General features: G+C 35.7%; 1 protein-coding gene across 1 annotated transcript; it reads right to left on the bottom strand.

The window, feature by feature from the left end:
- Nucleotides 1-812: 812 nt before the first annotated feature.
- On the bottom strand, nucleotides 813-3,322 carry LOC130823388 (uncharacterized). The gene is made up of 6 exons (XM_057688008.1): nucleotides 2,947-3,322; nucleotides 2,510-2,883; nucleotides 2,119-2,392; nucleotides 1,829-2,070; nucleotides 1,035-1,705; nucleotides 813-927 (listed from the first exon to the last, which is right to left on the bottom strand). The coding sequence occupies exons 1-6, from the start codon at nucleotides 3,320-3,322 to the stop codon at nucleotides 813-815; spliced, it is 2,052 nt and encodes a 683-aa protein (XP_057543991.1).
- Between the last annotated feature and the right edge of the window lie 14,382 nt (nucleotides 3,323-17,704).

Below are 17,704 nucleotides of genomic sequence, written 5' to 3'. Positions count from 1 at the left end.
GGCCGTCCCATTTGGCTCCTAACTTTCCTTTTTCCACGATCTTTCCCGTAGCTTCTATTTTTCGAAGGACCAAATCACCCATTTGAATGCGTCTGGTTTTTACGTGGCGATTGAAGCTACGGATCATCTTCTGTTTTTGTGCTATTGATCTCAGCATCGCGTTTCCTCTTGTTTCCGGCAGCAGATCTAAGTTTGCTCTTTTTCCTTCCTCATTTTCGTCGTGTGAGTAGTAGGTGACCCTTGTAGAGGGTATGCCTATTTCCACTGGGAGCACGGCTTCAGATCCATATACTAAAGAGAAAGGTGTATGCCCCGTTGCGTCTTTGATGGTTGTTCGGCTTGCCCATAAGATGCCTGGTAGTTCTTCATCCCAATTACCTTTGACTCCCTCTATCTTCTTCTTAATGCCATTCAGGATCTCTTTGTTTGCGGACTCCACTTGACCGTTAGTTTGCGGCCTGGATACTGAACTGAATCTGATTTGGATGTTAAATTTGTCGCAGTACTCGATAGTGTTCTTGCTGACGAACTGCCTTCCATTATCTGTTATGATCACCCGGGGGATGCCGTACCTTGTGATGATATTTCTCCATATAAACTGACAGACTTGTTTGTCCGTGATTGAACTAAGGGCTTCCGCTTCTACATATTTTGTGAAATAATCAATGGCCACAATGATGAATTTGCGTTGCCCTTTTGCCGGAGGGAAGGGACCAAGGAGGTCCATGCCCCACTTGTCGAAAGGCAAGACGGCTTGTATGGCAGTCAAGTAATTAGACGGCTTCCTTCCTATCTTTGAATGGTATTGGCATTCAGGACATCTCTTGATCAAGTATTCCGCGTCTTCTCGGAGTGAGGGCCAATAATATCCACTTCTCAGGACTTTCCCGATGACAGTTCGCACTCCCTGATGTATACCGCATCCTCCTTCATGTATTTCGCGAAGGATATAGTTTCCTTCTTCAGGGGATACACATTTCAGGAGGGGGTGTGTATACGACTTCTTGTAGAGCGTTCCTTCGTGGAGTTCGAACCATCTTGCTTTCTTCTGGAGCATATTGGCCTGGCTTTTATCTTGGGGAAGTGTCTGATTTCGCAAATATTTGATGTACGGTTCCATCCATGTATCTGATCTGTCGATGGTGTTGACCATGAAGTTGATGCTGGGATTAGGAAGTACTTCCCAAATAATGTCTCGAGCCGCGGATGTTTCTGCTGAGCTGGCCAGTTTTGCTAGGGAATCAGCTTGTGCGTTCTGGGATCTTGGAATGTGCTCCAATGTGAACTTGTCGAATTTTTGAACAAATTCTTTCACCTGCTGCAAATACATCTTCATGCTATCATCCTTTGCTTCGAATTCTCCGTTGACTTGTCCCACGATCAATTGGGAGTCAGAGAAAGCGGACAAGTTTTTCGCTCCCGCTTCGTAGCAAATTCTCAATCCCATCAATAATGCTTCATATTCTGCCTCATTGTTAGATGCTGCGAACTCGAACCTGACTGCTCTTTCCATACGGACCCCCGCGGAAGACATGATGAGGAGTCCAGCTCCACTAGCTGATTGTGTTGATGACCCATCTACATACAACTTCCACTTCTGATTGGGTTCAGGATGACAGGGGAAGGTACTTTCAGCAATGAAATCAGCCAGAGCTTGAGCTTTGATTGCCGTTCGTGGCTCGTATTCGATACCAAAATCCGCTAGCTGGTTTGCCCAATCTGTGACGCGGCTTGACTTGTTTTTTCCTTCCAGTATCTTTTTCAAAGGTTGATCAGTCCGGATGATGATCTGATGGGATTGAAAGTAGGGCTTCAATTTTCTGCTTGCCATAACGATTGCGAATATGACTTTTTCGACTTCGCCGTAGTTTCCCTCAGAGCCGCGGAATGCATGACTCACGTAGTATACGGGAAACTGTTTCTTTTCCCTTTCCGCAACCAGTACTCCGGATAACGAATACTCGGAGACAGAAACATATAGGACTAGTTTCTCCCCTTTGATGGGAGAAACTAGTTTCGGTAATGTGGACAGGTGTTCTTTGAGTTGGCGAAAGGACTCTTCTGCTTCTGCTGTCCACTCGAACTTCTGTTGTTTTATTGTTTTAAAGAAGGGGGAACATTTATCCGCAGACTTGGAAAGGAATCTTCCGAGAGCGGCTATGCACCCCGTGAGTTTTTGTACTTCTTTTACTGAGGTGGGGGATCTCATGTTTTGTAAGGCCTGGATCTTATCGGGATTTGCTTCAATGCCCCGCTCGTCTACCAGAAAGCCGAGGCACTTACCTCCGGTAACTCCAAACACGCACTTGTCGGGATTAAGCTTCATTTGGTGTTTTTGAAGGGTAAGGAAGGTTTCTCGTAAGTCCGCGGCGTGCTGACTTGCTTGTTTGCTCTTTGTGATCATATCATCCACATATACTTCTAAATTCCGTCCAATCTGAGATTGGAAGACCTTGTTGACCATCCTCTGATAAGTTGCTCCCGCGTTTTTTAATCCGAAGGGCATGACCTTGTAGCAATAGACCCCTGTGCTAGTAATGAAGGCCGTGTGAGGTTGATCTTCGGTGGCCAATGGGATCTGATGATAGCCGGCGTTGGCATCCATGAAGCTTAATAATGCATGGCCTGCCGTAGAGTCGACCAGACGATCTATCTTTGGAAGTGGATAATCGTCTTTGGGGCATGCCTTATTCAGGTCCGTGAAGTCGACACACATCCTCCATTTACCATTTGGTTTTTTTACCAGAACAACGTTGGATAGCCACTCTGAGTATTGGCATTCTTTGATAAATCCGGCTCTCAATAACTTATCAACTTCCTCCTTTGCGGCCTCAGTCCGCTCTCTTCCTTGATGTCGTAGCTTTTGTTTCACGGGTTTATGGCCTGGTTTGATGTCAAGTTTATGACACGCGACACTGGTAGGGATGCCAGGCATTTCTTCCGTGCAAAAAGCAAAGACGTCGCGGAATTCAGCAATGGTGGCCACTATGTCCTGCTTGACCGTGTCAGGAAGATCTTTCCCTATCTTGATTTGTTTCCCCTTGAACATATCTACTTCCTCGTATCGTTCTATGGGGCGGGGCCTTTCATGCGTGTTGGGATTTTCCCTGTATACGCTCATGACAGCGGGGACCTTGTCTTCCCTCTTTCTTTTTGCAGGTGTCTCGGAAGACCTGCGCTTCAGGGTATTAACGAGGCATTGGCGAGCCGTCACCTGGTCTCCTTTCAGAATGCCAACTTGCCCGTTATCTGTTTCGAATTGCAGCAGGAGTTGATGGGGAAAGATGGCTGCCTTGATCTTGTTAATGAGTGGGAGCCCCATGATGGCATTGTAGGGAAAGTTGAGATCTACCACTGTGAACCGTATGGGCATGGTACGGCTTTCATTTTTCTCCCCTACCCGTACGGGGAGAATGATCGTTCCCAACGGAATGACCTGACTCCCTCCAAACCCAATCAGTGGTTTGTCTAGGGGTTGCAAGTGCTTCTCCTCGAACTTCATCTTTCTCAAGCATTCTATTGTAATAAGATCAGCCGTGCTTCCCGTATCTACCAGCACCCGTCTAACTTTCATTTGCCCGATTTTAAGAGTGACTACTAGGGGGTCGGTATGGGGTTGTTGCAGCGGCTGGGAAGTCGTGACATCGAACTTCATGACCGGTCCTTTAGATGCGGCCATGGGAGGTCCTTTCAGCAAAATGTGGACGCTGTTTTTTGCCGCGCGGATAGTGGGATATTCCTCAGTGTATCCCCCAAAAATCATGTTGATAGTTCCTTGGGTGTCGGAACTTTCGCGTCTGGCTTCGTTCCTCTTGGGGGATCGGCGTTTTTGTTGCCATGGCCTCCTTTCTCCTTCTCTTCCAGCATCATAATCTCTCCTGTTGATGAACCTGGACAGTTTTCCCTCGTCAGCCAACTGATGCAAGATGCGCTTTAGTTCGCGGCATTGTGCCAGAGTATGGCCGTGTTCTTTGTGGTAGTCACACCACAGATTATAGTTGCGCCTATCAGAGGGGGTGGTAACAGGAGGTGGAGCCGGCAATTGATCTCGAACAGCGAAGAAAATGTCCCTCCTGTTTCGATTGAACATTGGGTCGTTGCCTCCATCCCCCAGATTCCGCGTCCTAGTCTCCCCTCCTGCTACATATACCTGTCTGGCTCGTGGAGGTCCCATATCAGACGGTGGGCCAGGACGACGCGGCATGTAATTCTTCGCCCTCGGAGAATGTTCCTCTCTACGTCGTGAGGATTGAAGAGAGGATCCGGCTTCCTTCTTTTCGGATTTACGCCGTTTCGGGTCATGGGCCTGACATATCTCCGAGGCCGTGACGTAGCTTTGGCATTGTTTCATGGCCTCTGCATACGTTTTTACTTGACTTTCAACCAACTGGAACTTCAGCCGTTGAGCCTTCATTCCGTTGATTAGGGCGTTTAGCGCAACTGACTCCTCCAAATCAGTTACTTCCAGCACTGCCTCATGGAATTTCTTGAGATAAGAGGATATGGATTCTCCTTCCAACTGAGTGACACTAAGCAGGTGGAAGTTTGATTTCTCCTGCCTTTTTGAGGCTACAAAATAGCCCAAGAACTTGTCCTCTAGTTGGGCAAACTTGTGGATGCTTCCTCCGGGAAGGGAGGTGTACCATGTCAAAGCTACTCCTGTAAGAGTAGTTGGAAAGAACTTACACCATAACGATGAGTTGGTGGTGTATAACAGCATAAGATTCTTATACGCCGTCATGTGCTCCTGTGGGCATGACGTGCCATCGAAAGCAGCCATGTTTGGTACCTTTATTTTCCCGGGATTGGGAGTATTTAGTATCTCCATGGCCAGGGGGGAGACTAATGATATGGGTTCTTCGGGGAGGACACTCTTGGTGGCCTTATTCCGCGGCATGGTGGCGGAAATGAGGGGGCGGCTAGAACCAGCGAGTTCCGCCTTCTTTCTTTCCTCCCTTCTTTTATCTAGCAGGGACTGGACGCTCTCGGACGTTTTTCGTTTTTTGCTCTCTAGGAAAGTTCGAGCATCTGGAGTGGCGGTTTTGGAGTCGCCATCTCGTGTATCTGTGGTGCCAGGGTGTGGATAAGTCTTGGACCTTTCCCGCCTGTTCTTGTTGCGTCTGCTGGAGTGGGAAGTCCTCGAGTTCCCTTCTTGAGATTCATGGGATTTTGGTATCTCAGGATGGGGCTCGATTCGTTCCTCCAGGTTTTTTATCTGTGCAGCCATATCTTCCAGTACTCGTTGCTGAGTAGGGGTATTGTTTATGACGGCACGAAGTTGTTCAGAGAACGCGGCCGTGAGATTTCGTGCTAGCATGTCCAGATCACGACGGGTCACGGCTTGATTGTTAGCGTGACCTGCGGAAGTGTCTATATCTGTGCTATGCACTGTTGCAGTTTGTGTAGGATTCTTTTTAGGAGCCATGACTTTTTGTTTCAAGTCCCCACAGACGGCGCCAAATTGTTTCGGTAATGAAACGAGGAAGTGCAAAAGACACTTAAAATACCTGGAGATTGATGGAAGAGTGATCAAGTGAAACGGTTTATAAGAGAAAGCGACTTGAATTCCTGCAATACAATACGTTAGCCTTGTCCGGGGGGTGATCTCCCGGAAAACCCCTCCGACGCTCAAGTTAGAACGTAGATCGGTAATTAATGAATGACAGATTGTAGAATGAATGCAAGAAGGAAGGTCGGGATTGGGATTGCTAGTGCTAGTGCTAGAGTTTAGGAAGGCTAAGGAAGTAATGTAAGCAAGGATACTAGGAAAGCTATTTCAAATGATCCTCCCTCCTTGATGGTAGCCTCTATTTATAATGGTGAAGAAGGGGAGTTATTTCTGAGAAGAAGTGGACTAACATGGGAGTAGTGGGAGTAATGGGAGGTGGACTGGTCAGGGGAAGAATGGACAGTTATTCATCTGAAGCAAGGAGAGCCAAGCATGTATGAAGAGTGGAAGGTGGTGGGTGGTTATTCTCCTTAAAAGGAGGATATCCACAGGAGAGGGATGGCAAAAGATTTAAGTATTCTGGAGGTAAAAACCCATGGGCCTGCCAAAGAAGAAAAGAGGTCCAGCCAAAAAGCCTATTGACTAAAAGTCAAAGTCAAATCCCGAAAGGTCAAAGGGTATTTTAGGGATATGATGCTAATTATTTAATTAAAAACAATACCATGACAGTATTGTTTAATGTCTTTTTAGATTAGGTTTTATTTTGGATTTTATAGGATGAATAAAGAGAAAAGTGTAAAGTCTCTACTTGGAGATCAATTATAAGGGTTGATGGTACTTAATGAGTTACAAGTGCTCGTTCGAGTGCCAAGTCTGCTCGTTCGAGCACCTCAGTTCTTCATTCACTGTTTGCATTCTGTTGTGTGCACTTTTGAGTACTATTGTGCTTGTTCTACACCATCTATTTTTCATTTACTGAATGTTTCTGATCTTGTATCTCAGGCAAGATGCTCCATTCTGATGCCTTGTTCGAGCACCTTAAATAATTTAGACTTTTGCACGTCCTCATTATGAACATTGATCACATACTTTATTCTCATCATTACACACATCACCAAAGTTCACCTTCAAAATGCTCATCTTCAATACTATCATAACTCTCATACATTGATAATTGTAATTTTAATAGTGTACTTAAGTCACCATAACTCCAACACATAAAAAGTGCTATTTATAATAGATTATATAAAAAACAGGGAAATTTGCAAATAAACACCTTTTAAAACCACTTTTTTGTAAAGAAACACCTTTTATAATTTTTTTTGTAAAAAAACACCTTTTAAGAGACTTTTTTTTAAAAAAAACACCTTAAATCAGTTTCCGGTGAGTTTTGTCAACTTTCCGGCGTTGACTATGCCAGTCTACGCCGGAAAGTTAACCAAAGTCACCGGAAACTGATTTAAGGTGTTTTTTTTAAAAAAAAGTCTCTTAAAAGGTGTTTTTTTACAAAAAAAAATTATAAAAGGTGTTTCTTTACAAAAAAGGGTTTTAAAAGGTGTTTCTTTGCAAATTTCCCTAATTATTATTATTATTAATTTTTTTTTAAATTTTTTTTAAAATTTTTTTTATATAATAATAAAAATAAATTTTTTTTAAAAAAAATAATATTAATAATAAAAATAAAAATAAAAATAAAAACAAAAATTTTAAAAAAAGTTAAAAAAATTTTAAAAAATTAATAATAATAATAATAATAATAATAATAAATATTATTATTCTTATTTTTTTTAAAAAAATATTTTTTTAATTTAATTTTTATTTTTAATTTTATTATTATTATTATTTTTTAATTATTATTATTGTTATTTTATATTTTTTTATACTTTTTATTTTTTTTATTATTATTAAATTTTTTAAATTTTTTTTAACTTTTTTTTAAATTTTTGTTTTTATTTTTATTTTATTTTTATTATTAATATTATTTTTTTTAAAAAAATTTATTTTTATTATTATATAAAAAAATAAAAAAATTTTAAAAAAATTAATAATAATAATAATAAGGGAAATTTGCAAAGAAACACCTTTTAAAACCTTTTTTTGTAAAGAAACACCTTTTATAATTTTTTTGTAAAAAAACAGCTTTTAAAAGACTTTTTTTTTTAAAAAAAACACCTTAAATCAGTTTCCGGTGACTTTTGTCAACTTTTCGGCGTTGACTGGCATAGTCAACGCCGGAAAGTTGACAAAAGTCATCGAAAACTGATTTAAGGTGTCTTTTTTAAAAAAAAGTCTCTTAAAAGGTATTTTTTTACAAAAAAAATTATAAAAGATGTTTCTTTGCAAAAAAGGGGTTTTAAAAGGTGTTTTTTTGCAAATTTCCCTAAAAAGAATGATGCAGGATAGTTACGCTTGTAGTTAAGAAAAAAAGACTAGAAATAGTGGACGGTTAGAGTTTTAACCCTGTTTCTTATGATTTTGACCACTTTTCGCATATTTAGACTTTTGACCCTTTTCTTTTGTTATTTTAGTTGACTTTGACCATGCATGTATTTGTTAGGACTTAGTGGGCCTATAAGAACTACGTATGCTATTTAGAAATTATTGATGAATTATGTTAAAGAAAATATGGGATACCTAAACTTAATTAGAGGGAATATCACTACAAAAAATTTAATTTTTTGCGATATTAAATTTAGTAGCATTAAAAAATGCTACAAATTTATATTTTTAGTGTATGTTTTTAATATAAGTTTCACTATAAAGTGATTTAGCAACGTTGTATTTGGTCTTTAGTAGTATATGTAATTATTACTATAGTCTTTAGTGACATTTGTGAGAGATGTCACTAGATCCTATGTCGCACAAAGCTTTATTGTGATTTTTTATTATGCTGCTAAAGAGTCTAATAAATATCACAAAATTCTCTATATATACTATTAGAAATATGAATTAATAACATTTAAATTAAATGTCATTAAATATATCCCACCAAAAATAAATTATGTTGTAGTGTATTTTTTGTGAAAAATACTAGCTAGCATCAATCAGCTCAAATGAATCTAATTTTGGGTACAAATTTCAACGGTTGGCCCGCAGTAACATTAGAATAAAACCATGTCCTAATCAAATCAATGTTTCATTTTAAGTAAGAATCGGTTTAAATCAATGTAATTAGTATCCAAAGCAAGTTGTTTAAGAGTCTTAATCAAAATCAAATGGGCTCCTACAAGTTGGGCATTAATTAAATTCAAGCTGCTAATAATACGGGGCGAAAAAACATGAGCATAAAAAATACCATCCATGATCGCACATTTCACAAATTCTTGTTTGACACGGTTTCACTAAAAAAAGATATCTCTGTGAGAGGTTTTTCATATATGGGCTAAATAGCCTATTAATACAATTATTAGCATATGAACACCTTGCTTTAAGGTCATCTCACCTAGATAAGGTGTTCATTTAACTTTTTTTTTTTTTTTGAAATGAAAGCAAAATTAGAGTCTAAGAAATAATTCACAAACTCTGATAACACCAAGATCGAAAGTATGAAGTATCTTGATGAACAAATATCAATTTCAATGAAAAAACATTGTATGAATTAAGGAAATTAAAATACAAACAATTGGCACAAGTATTTATGAGGTTAACCCAATGTAGGGTACCTCCTCGAAGGTGTGTAGTTTCTTTGTTTATGTTAGAACAATTGAGTACCAAGAACTCTTACAGCAAAGTATTATAATTGAGAGTAAGAGATTATAGGTTATGTGTTTAGGCTAGGGGTTTGTGTTTAATGATTAACTATAGACTATGAGCTCCCTATTTATAGGGGATTATTAAATAATGAGTATATACTATAAAGACTAAGAATTAACAACATATAACAGCTCTTATGAACATGAATAGTCGAAAACGGAATCCAAAGAGCATCAGACAATATTGCTTGTTCGAGCCACTGATGTGCTCATTCGAGCAGCCCTTCCAAAAACATATTGCCTGCATTTCTCTATTGTGCTCATTCAAGCTTCATTAGAGCTCGTTCAGAGTACAGGTTGTTTTAAACATTTTGTTGCATTATGATCATCACGCTCGTTCAAGGTAAGACTTGTCTCTAAGGGCCTTGTTCAAGGCACCTCGTATAGAATCTGATTCTTGGCCTCCTAAACTCCTCATTAAGTATCATTCATCGTGTTATTAAAACACATCATTACTCCCATGTTTAAGACAATTCAACACCTTCATAAATTCTAGCATTGAACATCCACTTAAACACACACTTTAAGTCACACTTGTCTCACCCATAGAATTCTGCATCTCTATGCACACATCACTGCACAATTGAATTGGTGCATTCAAAGTCACCATTACTCTAACATTATGGTTATCTTAATCTTATTCAACACTTTTATTTGTTTATCCTTTTGGAAACGGTCTCCATAATTTGGGAAGAACATTGTTAGCACAATATTTTTTATCTAATATAATTTTTAAATGATAACAATTTTAAAATATACATTTTAATAGGTGGTTAGTGATAAAGTAAACCTCTCTAAAAGTAAATTTTTACTTCTCTCCATTTTGTAACACGACTTTAAAGTCTATGTTTATCCCTCCTCAGATTTTTTTACCAAGTTTTGACGTTATAAACAAAATTAACTTTTAATCTTATTTGTAAATCAAGGTCATGTTTAGTTTAGCTGCTTTTTACTAATGATAATTGTTTTTTAGTGAATGAAATTGATTTTCACTTACTAAAACTGATTTTTACTACTTGTATCTGATTTTTACTGATTGAAATTGATTTTATAATTGTAACTAATGTTTAGTTATATATTATAACTATGTTTTACTAATTAAAACTAATTTTTACTAATTGCAACTGATTTTTACCTATTTTGATAAGGAAAACTAAATAGAGTCTAATTCTCTCTTTTTAATATCATCCATTTATTTTTTTATTTACCCATAGTTTATTTTATGAAACTCTTAATAATGTTTTAAAACTTATAGAGGTGCCAATTAGTCAAAATTATATTGAAATGGGAGTAAAATTAAAGGCATTATTATTATTATTATTATTATTAATTAAGACTAATTTAGATGATGGAGGCATGGAGGGGAACAGATGCAAGTGCGGGGGCTACAGCCTACAACTGAAGAAAAGAAAAGGCCCATGTGGTGACCATGTGCGAGATTAGATTTCCTTCTTCACATTCCCGAATTTGTTATTGTCTTTGCGCCTAGTTTTTTCTTGGTCCCACTTTGCTTTGTTTCTGCTTTTTTTCCTGGATTAATGTCGCCAATTTTCCGTTGTTGACATTTCCATTTTTGCTTTTTATAGTTCTTTCATTTATTATTTATTGACTCGATGCCATGTCATAAATAAAATTACAGTCCGTCTTATATGAGGCCGTTTTACGGTAAGTTGATTTTAAAAATAAAAAGTCTATAAGTTAAAAGTTTTTATTATTGAGTGATATTTCACTCAAATATAAGATATGTCTTACGATAAAACCGTCTCATACAAGAATTTATGAATTGTGATATAAGTTAATCTCCGTACAATTGAAAATGCAACATATGTTCTATAGTATAGATCTCTCTTATTGGGAATTTAGATTTATCAATGTGCAATGGGATAGATGGACAATTTATGATTGCATATCTAAGTTAACCCTTGTTATTTTTATTTTGTATAATTAAGATGACACCTATTTTAAGAAATTAAGTTGAATATTTTTTTTTTTGAGTAAGGGGAAATAAGAGATATAAAATAGAGACTAAATATGTGTTTAAGTAGCGGGGTCAAATACCAAAATAGTAATGTGATTATTTATTAGGGCATACTAAAATAAAAATGAGATAAATTTGTTATGATATAGAAATATTAAAGGAAAAATTATCTAAAATAATTTAATTTTTAATAATTTTTTTATAATAATTTCACCTATAAATTAATCATAAATTATTTTAACTTTAAGGGTTCACTACTACAAAATAAGCCTGTAGCAACACTTTGTTTCCAAACACTTATTTTATATGTTGCATTTGAATCTTAAATTATGATTTTATATAAAAGTTAAAAAAAGTGTTGCGTACTAGTCTATAATGCAACATTTTTTCTAAAGTGATGCTTTTTATATAATTAAAAAATAAAAAATAAAAAATCGGATGATAAAAATTATATTCCCTCCATGATCTTAAATATAAGGCAAAATTATAAGAAACTACTTAATCTATAGTTTATACCCTTTTTTTTAAAAAAACTACCTTATATAAAATTTTTTGCAAAAAACTACCTTATATAATACAAATCTTTGCAAATAACTACCTTATAACAAATAACGTTTATTGACTGTTAATTTCATCTGTTGACCTTCATGTGAGTCTCACATGACTTATTAAATCTGTCCTTCTTTTTCAATGAGGGTCGTTGCAATGAGCAGTTTCTTATAATTTTACCTAAATAAAATCCCTAATATTTTAAAAATAACTACTCCTTGACTATCTTCTCAAAAGCAGCGAAATTCTCTCCGAATTGCAAAATTACCTGTGCAATTGAAACAAAGTGAGCTAAAAAAACAAATCTCGCCATTGCTTGTACTGAAATCGACATTCGAGTATTTGACACTCTGCCTCAGCCGAAATTTTGCTCTCACAATTCCTTTAAATTTTTCATTGAACCGGAATTTCTCAATCGGCCACTTATTCCTCTTCTGACAACCGTTACGGCCTCCGACAACTGCTCCTCCAGTCTCTGACAACTGCTTCGAGTCTCCGTCACAGGTGCATAATTCTTTTTCTGTTGAAAATTTGCTATCGATGATCATTTATCTTTATAAATATTCCTATTCACTTTTTTACTCCTTCAAACAAATAAAAAAGGGAAATAGGACCATTGAGGTTTATGACTATGAAGAGTTAAATTCAAATAAGTTTTCTTGTGTATGACCTAATACAGATTTTTATTTGATCATTAGATGTTGTCTTGGTGGGAATTACAACGAAAATAGTATTACAAAGCAGAGAAAAGGTTTTTTTATTTTAAAATTAAATTCTTGATTAATATTAGTATTATATGATTTCTTTTGAGTAATTTGTGTTGTTTGTGTCAAAATTAATGTAAATCATTGTGTATATATGTGTGTGCGCTCCTTTGGTTTTTGTGAATCTATGTTCCTAATTGCTTATTTGGTTTTGATTGATAAAGTGTGTATTGCTTGTTTCTTTGTAGAAGACATTTTTAGTTGGTTTTGAAATCTTTGCTAAATTGAACATTAAATGATACTATTTTTCAGATTCTTAAGGGATGGGAGAAAATAAAAGTTTGATGTATTTACCTAGAATTCTACCTGAGTTTGAAAATGGATTTATAGAATTTCTTGATATTTCATTATGTCAGTGTAAAAGTGCCTAAATCGTCATTGGTATAAAAGACATGAGGTTTTATTGAGACAAAGGGAATTTGATTTTAGTGTTAGCGACTTTTATTTGCCATGCTAATCAAGATTATATTGTATTTAAACCTATCAATTAATACTAATCTACAATAAAATAAATGAAAATGCATCAGGTGGTTTCCCTTCAGTAAGGCATGTTTGTACAGTGGAAAAGAAATTTAGAAATATGAAGTCATTGCTTTCTTTGTCATCTCTCTCTGATGTTTAGAGTATTTGTCCTTGTTGCCAAGTTTGTTCACGTTTTCCTCAGATATACGCCACTAACTATAGTTGTGCTTTCACAAAGTGGTCAAAGATCCACATTGAAAAGTGAGCAAATTAAGATCCATCGAGTTATTTGGTAAGTACTTCATGATAGAGAATATGTTAATATTATCTCATTTATATTCTGTAAAGATATACCTTGTGTATTTTAGGTAAATTGTGAATTCTCAATATATTAGGTTGTACATATCCTATATATATTGATTGTATGAGAATACTCAGGATCAAGGAGAATCATATTATTCTACATGGTATCAGAGCTAATAAATTGTGGATTCTCAATATAGTTGTGCTTATGGTTCAACCATCGGGGTTATTTATGCTACGACTTATCATCTAATAAACTCATCATCTCTCGTCATGTTAATTTTGTAGAGGATCATTTCCCCTTTTCAACATTAACAAAGTTCCATTCCACTGACTATGATTTTCTATCCAAACAAGAGTCTGCCATTCACCCTTTACATTTGCAGGCCCAACTTCAAACAAGCCCAATAACTCACACTCCTCAACCCGCCCCACCTTTAAATGCAAGCCCAACACCCACCTCTCCCATTCTTATTCATGAATACACTTCTCCAGCAGCATGTGGCGCTTCTCCTCACGCCCAAGCCCAGCCACATCCTGCACAGCCCAGCCCACATCATAACTACCCTAGCCCACCCAACTCACCATATCACCGTAACTACCCTATTCCGGTTAATTCCTCTCAATCTAGGCAAACACTTCCACCATCTCACACTATGGTCACTCGTGCCCAAAGTGGAATTTTCAAGCCTAACCCCAAATATCAAGCCAATATTGCGGTTCAAGCTATTTCTCCTTTACCAAAAAATCCGAAATTAGCCAAGCTTGATCATAATTGGAATACTGCCATGAATGAGGAATTTGATGCTCTTACTAAACAGCACACTTGGGATCTTGTTCCCAAACCGGAAGGTGTGAATATTATTCGATGCATGTGGTTATTTAAACACAAATACAGGGAAAATGGTGACTTGGAAAGGCACAAGGCGAGACTTGTTGTTAACGGCCAGTCACAGCAGGTTGGTGTTGATTGTGATGAGACTTTCAGTCCCGTGGTAAAGCCGGCCACCATTCGTACTGTTTTGAGTATTGCTATGGGGAGAGATTGGCCTATTCATCAGTTAGATGTTAAAAATGCCTTTCTTCATGGAGATCTTAAAGAAACTGTTTTTAGGCATCAACCCCCAGGATTTGTGGATCCTAATGCTCCTACTTATGTATGTCGCCTTCGTAAGTCTCTCTATGGTCTAAAACAGGCTTCCCGGGCTTGGTACCACCGATTTGCTAACTTTCTTTTAAAAATTGGTTTTGTCTGTAGCAAAAGTGATAATTCTTTGTTTATTTTGCATCATGGTGCAAATGTTGCATATTTGTTACTCTATGTTGATGACATTGTTCTCACAGCCTCCTCGGAAAATCTCAAGTGTGATATCATTACTATGCTTAAGTCTGAATTCTCCATGTCAGACTTGGGTAAGCTGAGTTATTTTCTAGGAATCTCCGTGAGCCACAATCCAAAAACTATGTTTCTCAGTCAGAGTAAGTATGCACAGGAAATTATTCACAGGGCAAAGATGGATAACTGCAAACCCGTGAGCACACCTGTCGACACTAAATCAAAGCTTGGAGCTTTGGATGGTGAACTCATGAGTGATCCCTCTCTCTATAGGAGCCTTGCAGGTGCTCTTCAGTACCTTACTTTTACTAGACCTGATATTGCTTACGCAGTGCAACAAGTATGTCTTTTCACGCATGCCCCTCGGGTTCCTCACTTTAACGCTCTTAAGCGTATCGTTAGATATATCAAAGGCACATTGGATCATGGCCTTCATTTATATAGATCTGCTCCTACGACACTAGTTTCCTACACTGATGCTGATTGGGCCGGTTGCCCGGATACCCGGCGATCCACTTCGGGTTATTGTGTATATTTGGGTGAAAATCTTGTCTCTTGGTCTGCTAAACGACAGGCTACATTGTCTCGATCCAGTGCAGAAGCAGAATATAGAGGTGTTGCGAATGTTGTTGCTGAACTTTGTTGGCTACGTAATCTTCTCCTAGAGTTACGCTGTCCCATTCGGCAGGCTTCTTTGGTTTATTGTGATAATATTTCTGCCGTATATCTGTCTTGCAATCCGGTACATCATCAACGTACAAAACATATTGAGATGGATATTCACTTCGTACGTGATAAGGTTGCTTTGGGTCATATTAAGGTCCTACATGTTCCGTCATCTTACCAGTATGCAGATATTTTCACAAAAGGATTGCCGCGACAACTATTCTTAGACTTCAAATCCAGTCTCAGCGTTCGACCTCCTCCCGCATCGACTGCGGGGGTGTGATAGAGAATATGTTAATATTATCTCATTTATATTCTGTAAAGATATACCTTGTGTATTTTAGGTAAATTGTGGATTCTCAATATATTAGGTTGTACATATCCTATATATATTGATTGTATGAGAATACTCAGGATCAAGGAGAATCATATTATTCTACACTTCAAAGTTTAATGAATTTGTATAGGATTTTTCAATTTTATTTGAAAAGGAAGAAATAAGGTTCATTTTCTTTTTTAATTAAAATCTAAATTAAAATTAGTATTATATAATTTCATTAGAGTAATTTGTATTGTTAGTGTGAATGAAAATCAACATTAACCCTTTAATAAAAACATAAATACATGATTTTCATTATTGTAGGTTAACTTGTAATAAAAACATAAATCCATGCTAATCATGTATTTATGTTTTTATTACAGGTTAACATTGATTTTCATTCTGGAACTTGATATTATCTTTAGCATAAAATGATATGTCAACCAAATTCAAAAATGTAGGCATTGTATTGTTTTATAGATAACACACTACATATTATATTGCTAATAGTTTTATGTATTTAGACATTTTAAAACCATCAAATGAAGTTGTATATAGCTTTTGTTGAACTTTTTATTGCGATGTATTGATCGTAACTACTACGACTTTATGGAGATTATATATTTATATTATTTTGGCATCATTGTATTTATGAAATCGCAGTGTTGGATTAGTCGTCTTATTATGGTGATTAATCATGAAACTATTGCAAAGTGTTACTATAATTGGTGAAAGTGTTGCATTTATGAAAATGTTTTATTATATTGGTAAAACAAGAAAATGTTTCAATTGCTACAAAAAGATGTTGATATATTTTGGTGGGAAAAATGAAAAATATTGCAATCATTGGTAAAAGTGTTGCATAAGTTTTGGTGGAAAAACGGAAAAATGTTGCAATAATCGATAAAAATGTTGCATATTTTTTGTTGGCAAATAAAAAAAGTGTTGCAATTGATACCAAAAGTGTTGCTTTTATTTTAAAGGAATAAAAAAAAAAAAGAGTTGCATTTGTTATTTAAAATGTTGCGTTTTTTATTTAAAGTGTTGCCTTTGATTTTTTAAAAAAAGTGTTGCATCTATCAAATATGTGAACACTTGTAATAAGTGTCGCGAAAACTATAAAAAGTGTTGCATTTGGCTAATGCAACGCGACTTAAGGCAGCACTTTAAAAAATGTTGCAAAAACTTTATTGCAACATTTAAGGGTCTTAATGCAACATTTATGAAGTGTTGCTACAAATGTAATTTGTAGTAGTGGGTTTTTGTTTGAGTAAACTTGATTAACCGAATGACTTGTAATAGTAACAATTTACCAAAAAACTAAACTGAAAATTAATCTAAAATTAGAAAAAAATTTAAAAAATTTAAATACAATTTTTGAAAAATAAAAAAAGTCAGAAAAATTTTTATTATTTTTTTTAACATTTTATTTTAATTATTTTTTTTAAAAATAAAAGTTGCTATAGCAAGTTATCCGATTATCGAAATTACTCTAAGGAAACTCCCCATAAAATTTAAATTATTCACGGTTATTCAATAGGTAGGATTATTATAGGAAAATGATTAAAAAAATTAGATTATTTCAGATAATTTTTTCTATACTAAAATAAAGATGGGGATAAATTAGAAATGGCAGAGGGAGTATACATGAATTATATATTACACTAATATGTAACTTTTAACAAAAACGTGATTTTCCAATTCCTTTATATTTCATAAATTCAGGAGGAAACAAGTGAGAATTTTTACAACTAAGTTTCCTAATCAGAGCCGATAACAAAATTTAATTTAGTCTAATTTAGTATACTCTATTTAGTTCAATTTAATTCAACATAGTTAAATTTAATTTATTTGAATTTGTTAAAAATTAGTATTTAATTCAGTGAATTACTTTTAACTTCACACTTAACTAAAATCTAATTCTTCACTTATTTAAGTTTAACCAAGATTATTCATTTTGGTTTTCATTTCAACGATTTCTATATAGTAACTATTAATAAATTTAGAAGTGAAAAGTTGTGGTATGATACTCTATTTGAAAATAATCAAGTTCGTTACATTCATTTCAACATTTTTCAACATAGTTTATATTTTATCAACTGATATGTCAATAAAAAAAAGTTAAT

This window comes from Amaranthus tricolor, chromosome 9 (assembly GCF_026212465.1).
Source record: "Amaranthus tricolor cultivar Red isolate AtriRed21 chromosome 9, ASM2621246v1, whole genome shotgun sequence".
NCBI classification, from domain to species: Eukaryota; Viridiplantae; Streptophyta; class Magnoliopsida; order Caryophyllales; family Amaranthaceae; genus Amaranthus; species Amaranthus tricolor.
Note: the sequence above shows the minus strand (reverse complement) of the source record. Positions and strands in the feature narration are given on the sequence as shown.

Bases quoted from the DNA above. Each gene is read 5' to 3' on its own strand.
- LOC130823388 (XM_057688008.1), bottom strand. From the start codon at position 3,322: ATGGGGCTCCCACTCATTAACAAGATCAAGGCAGCCATCTTTCCCCAT. The intron at 2,393-2,509 runs GTCATGCCCTTC...ATGATCACAAAG, and splicing joins CAGGGGTCTATTGCTACAAG to AGCAAACAAGCAAGTCAGCA. The intron at 1,706-1,828 runs GCAAGCAGAAAA...TGGGCAAACCAG, and splicing joins TCATATTCGCAATCGTTATG to CTAGCGGATTTTGGTATCGA.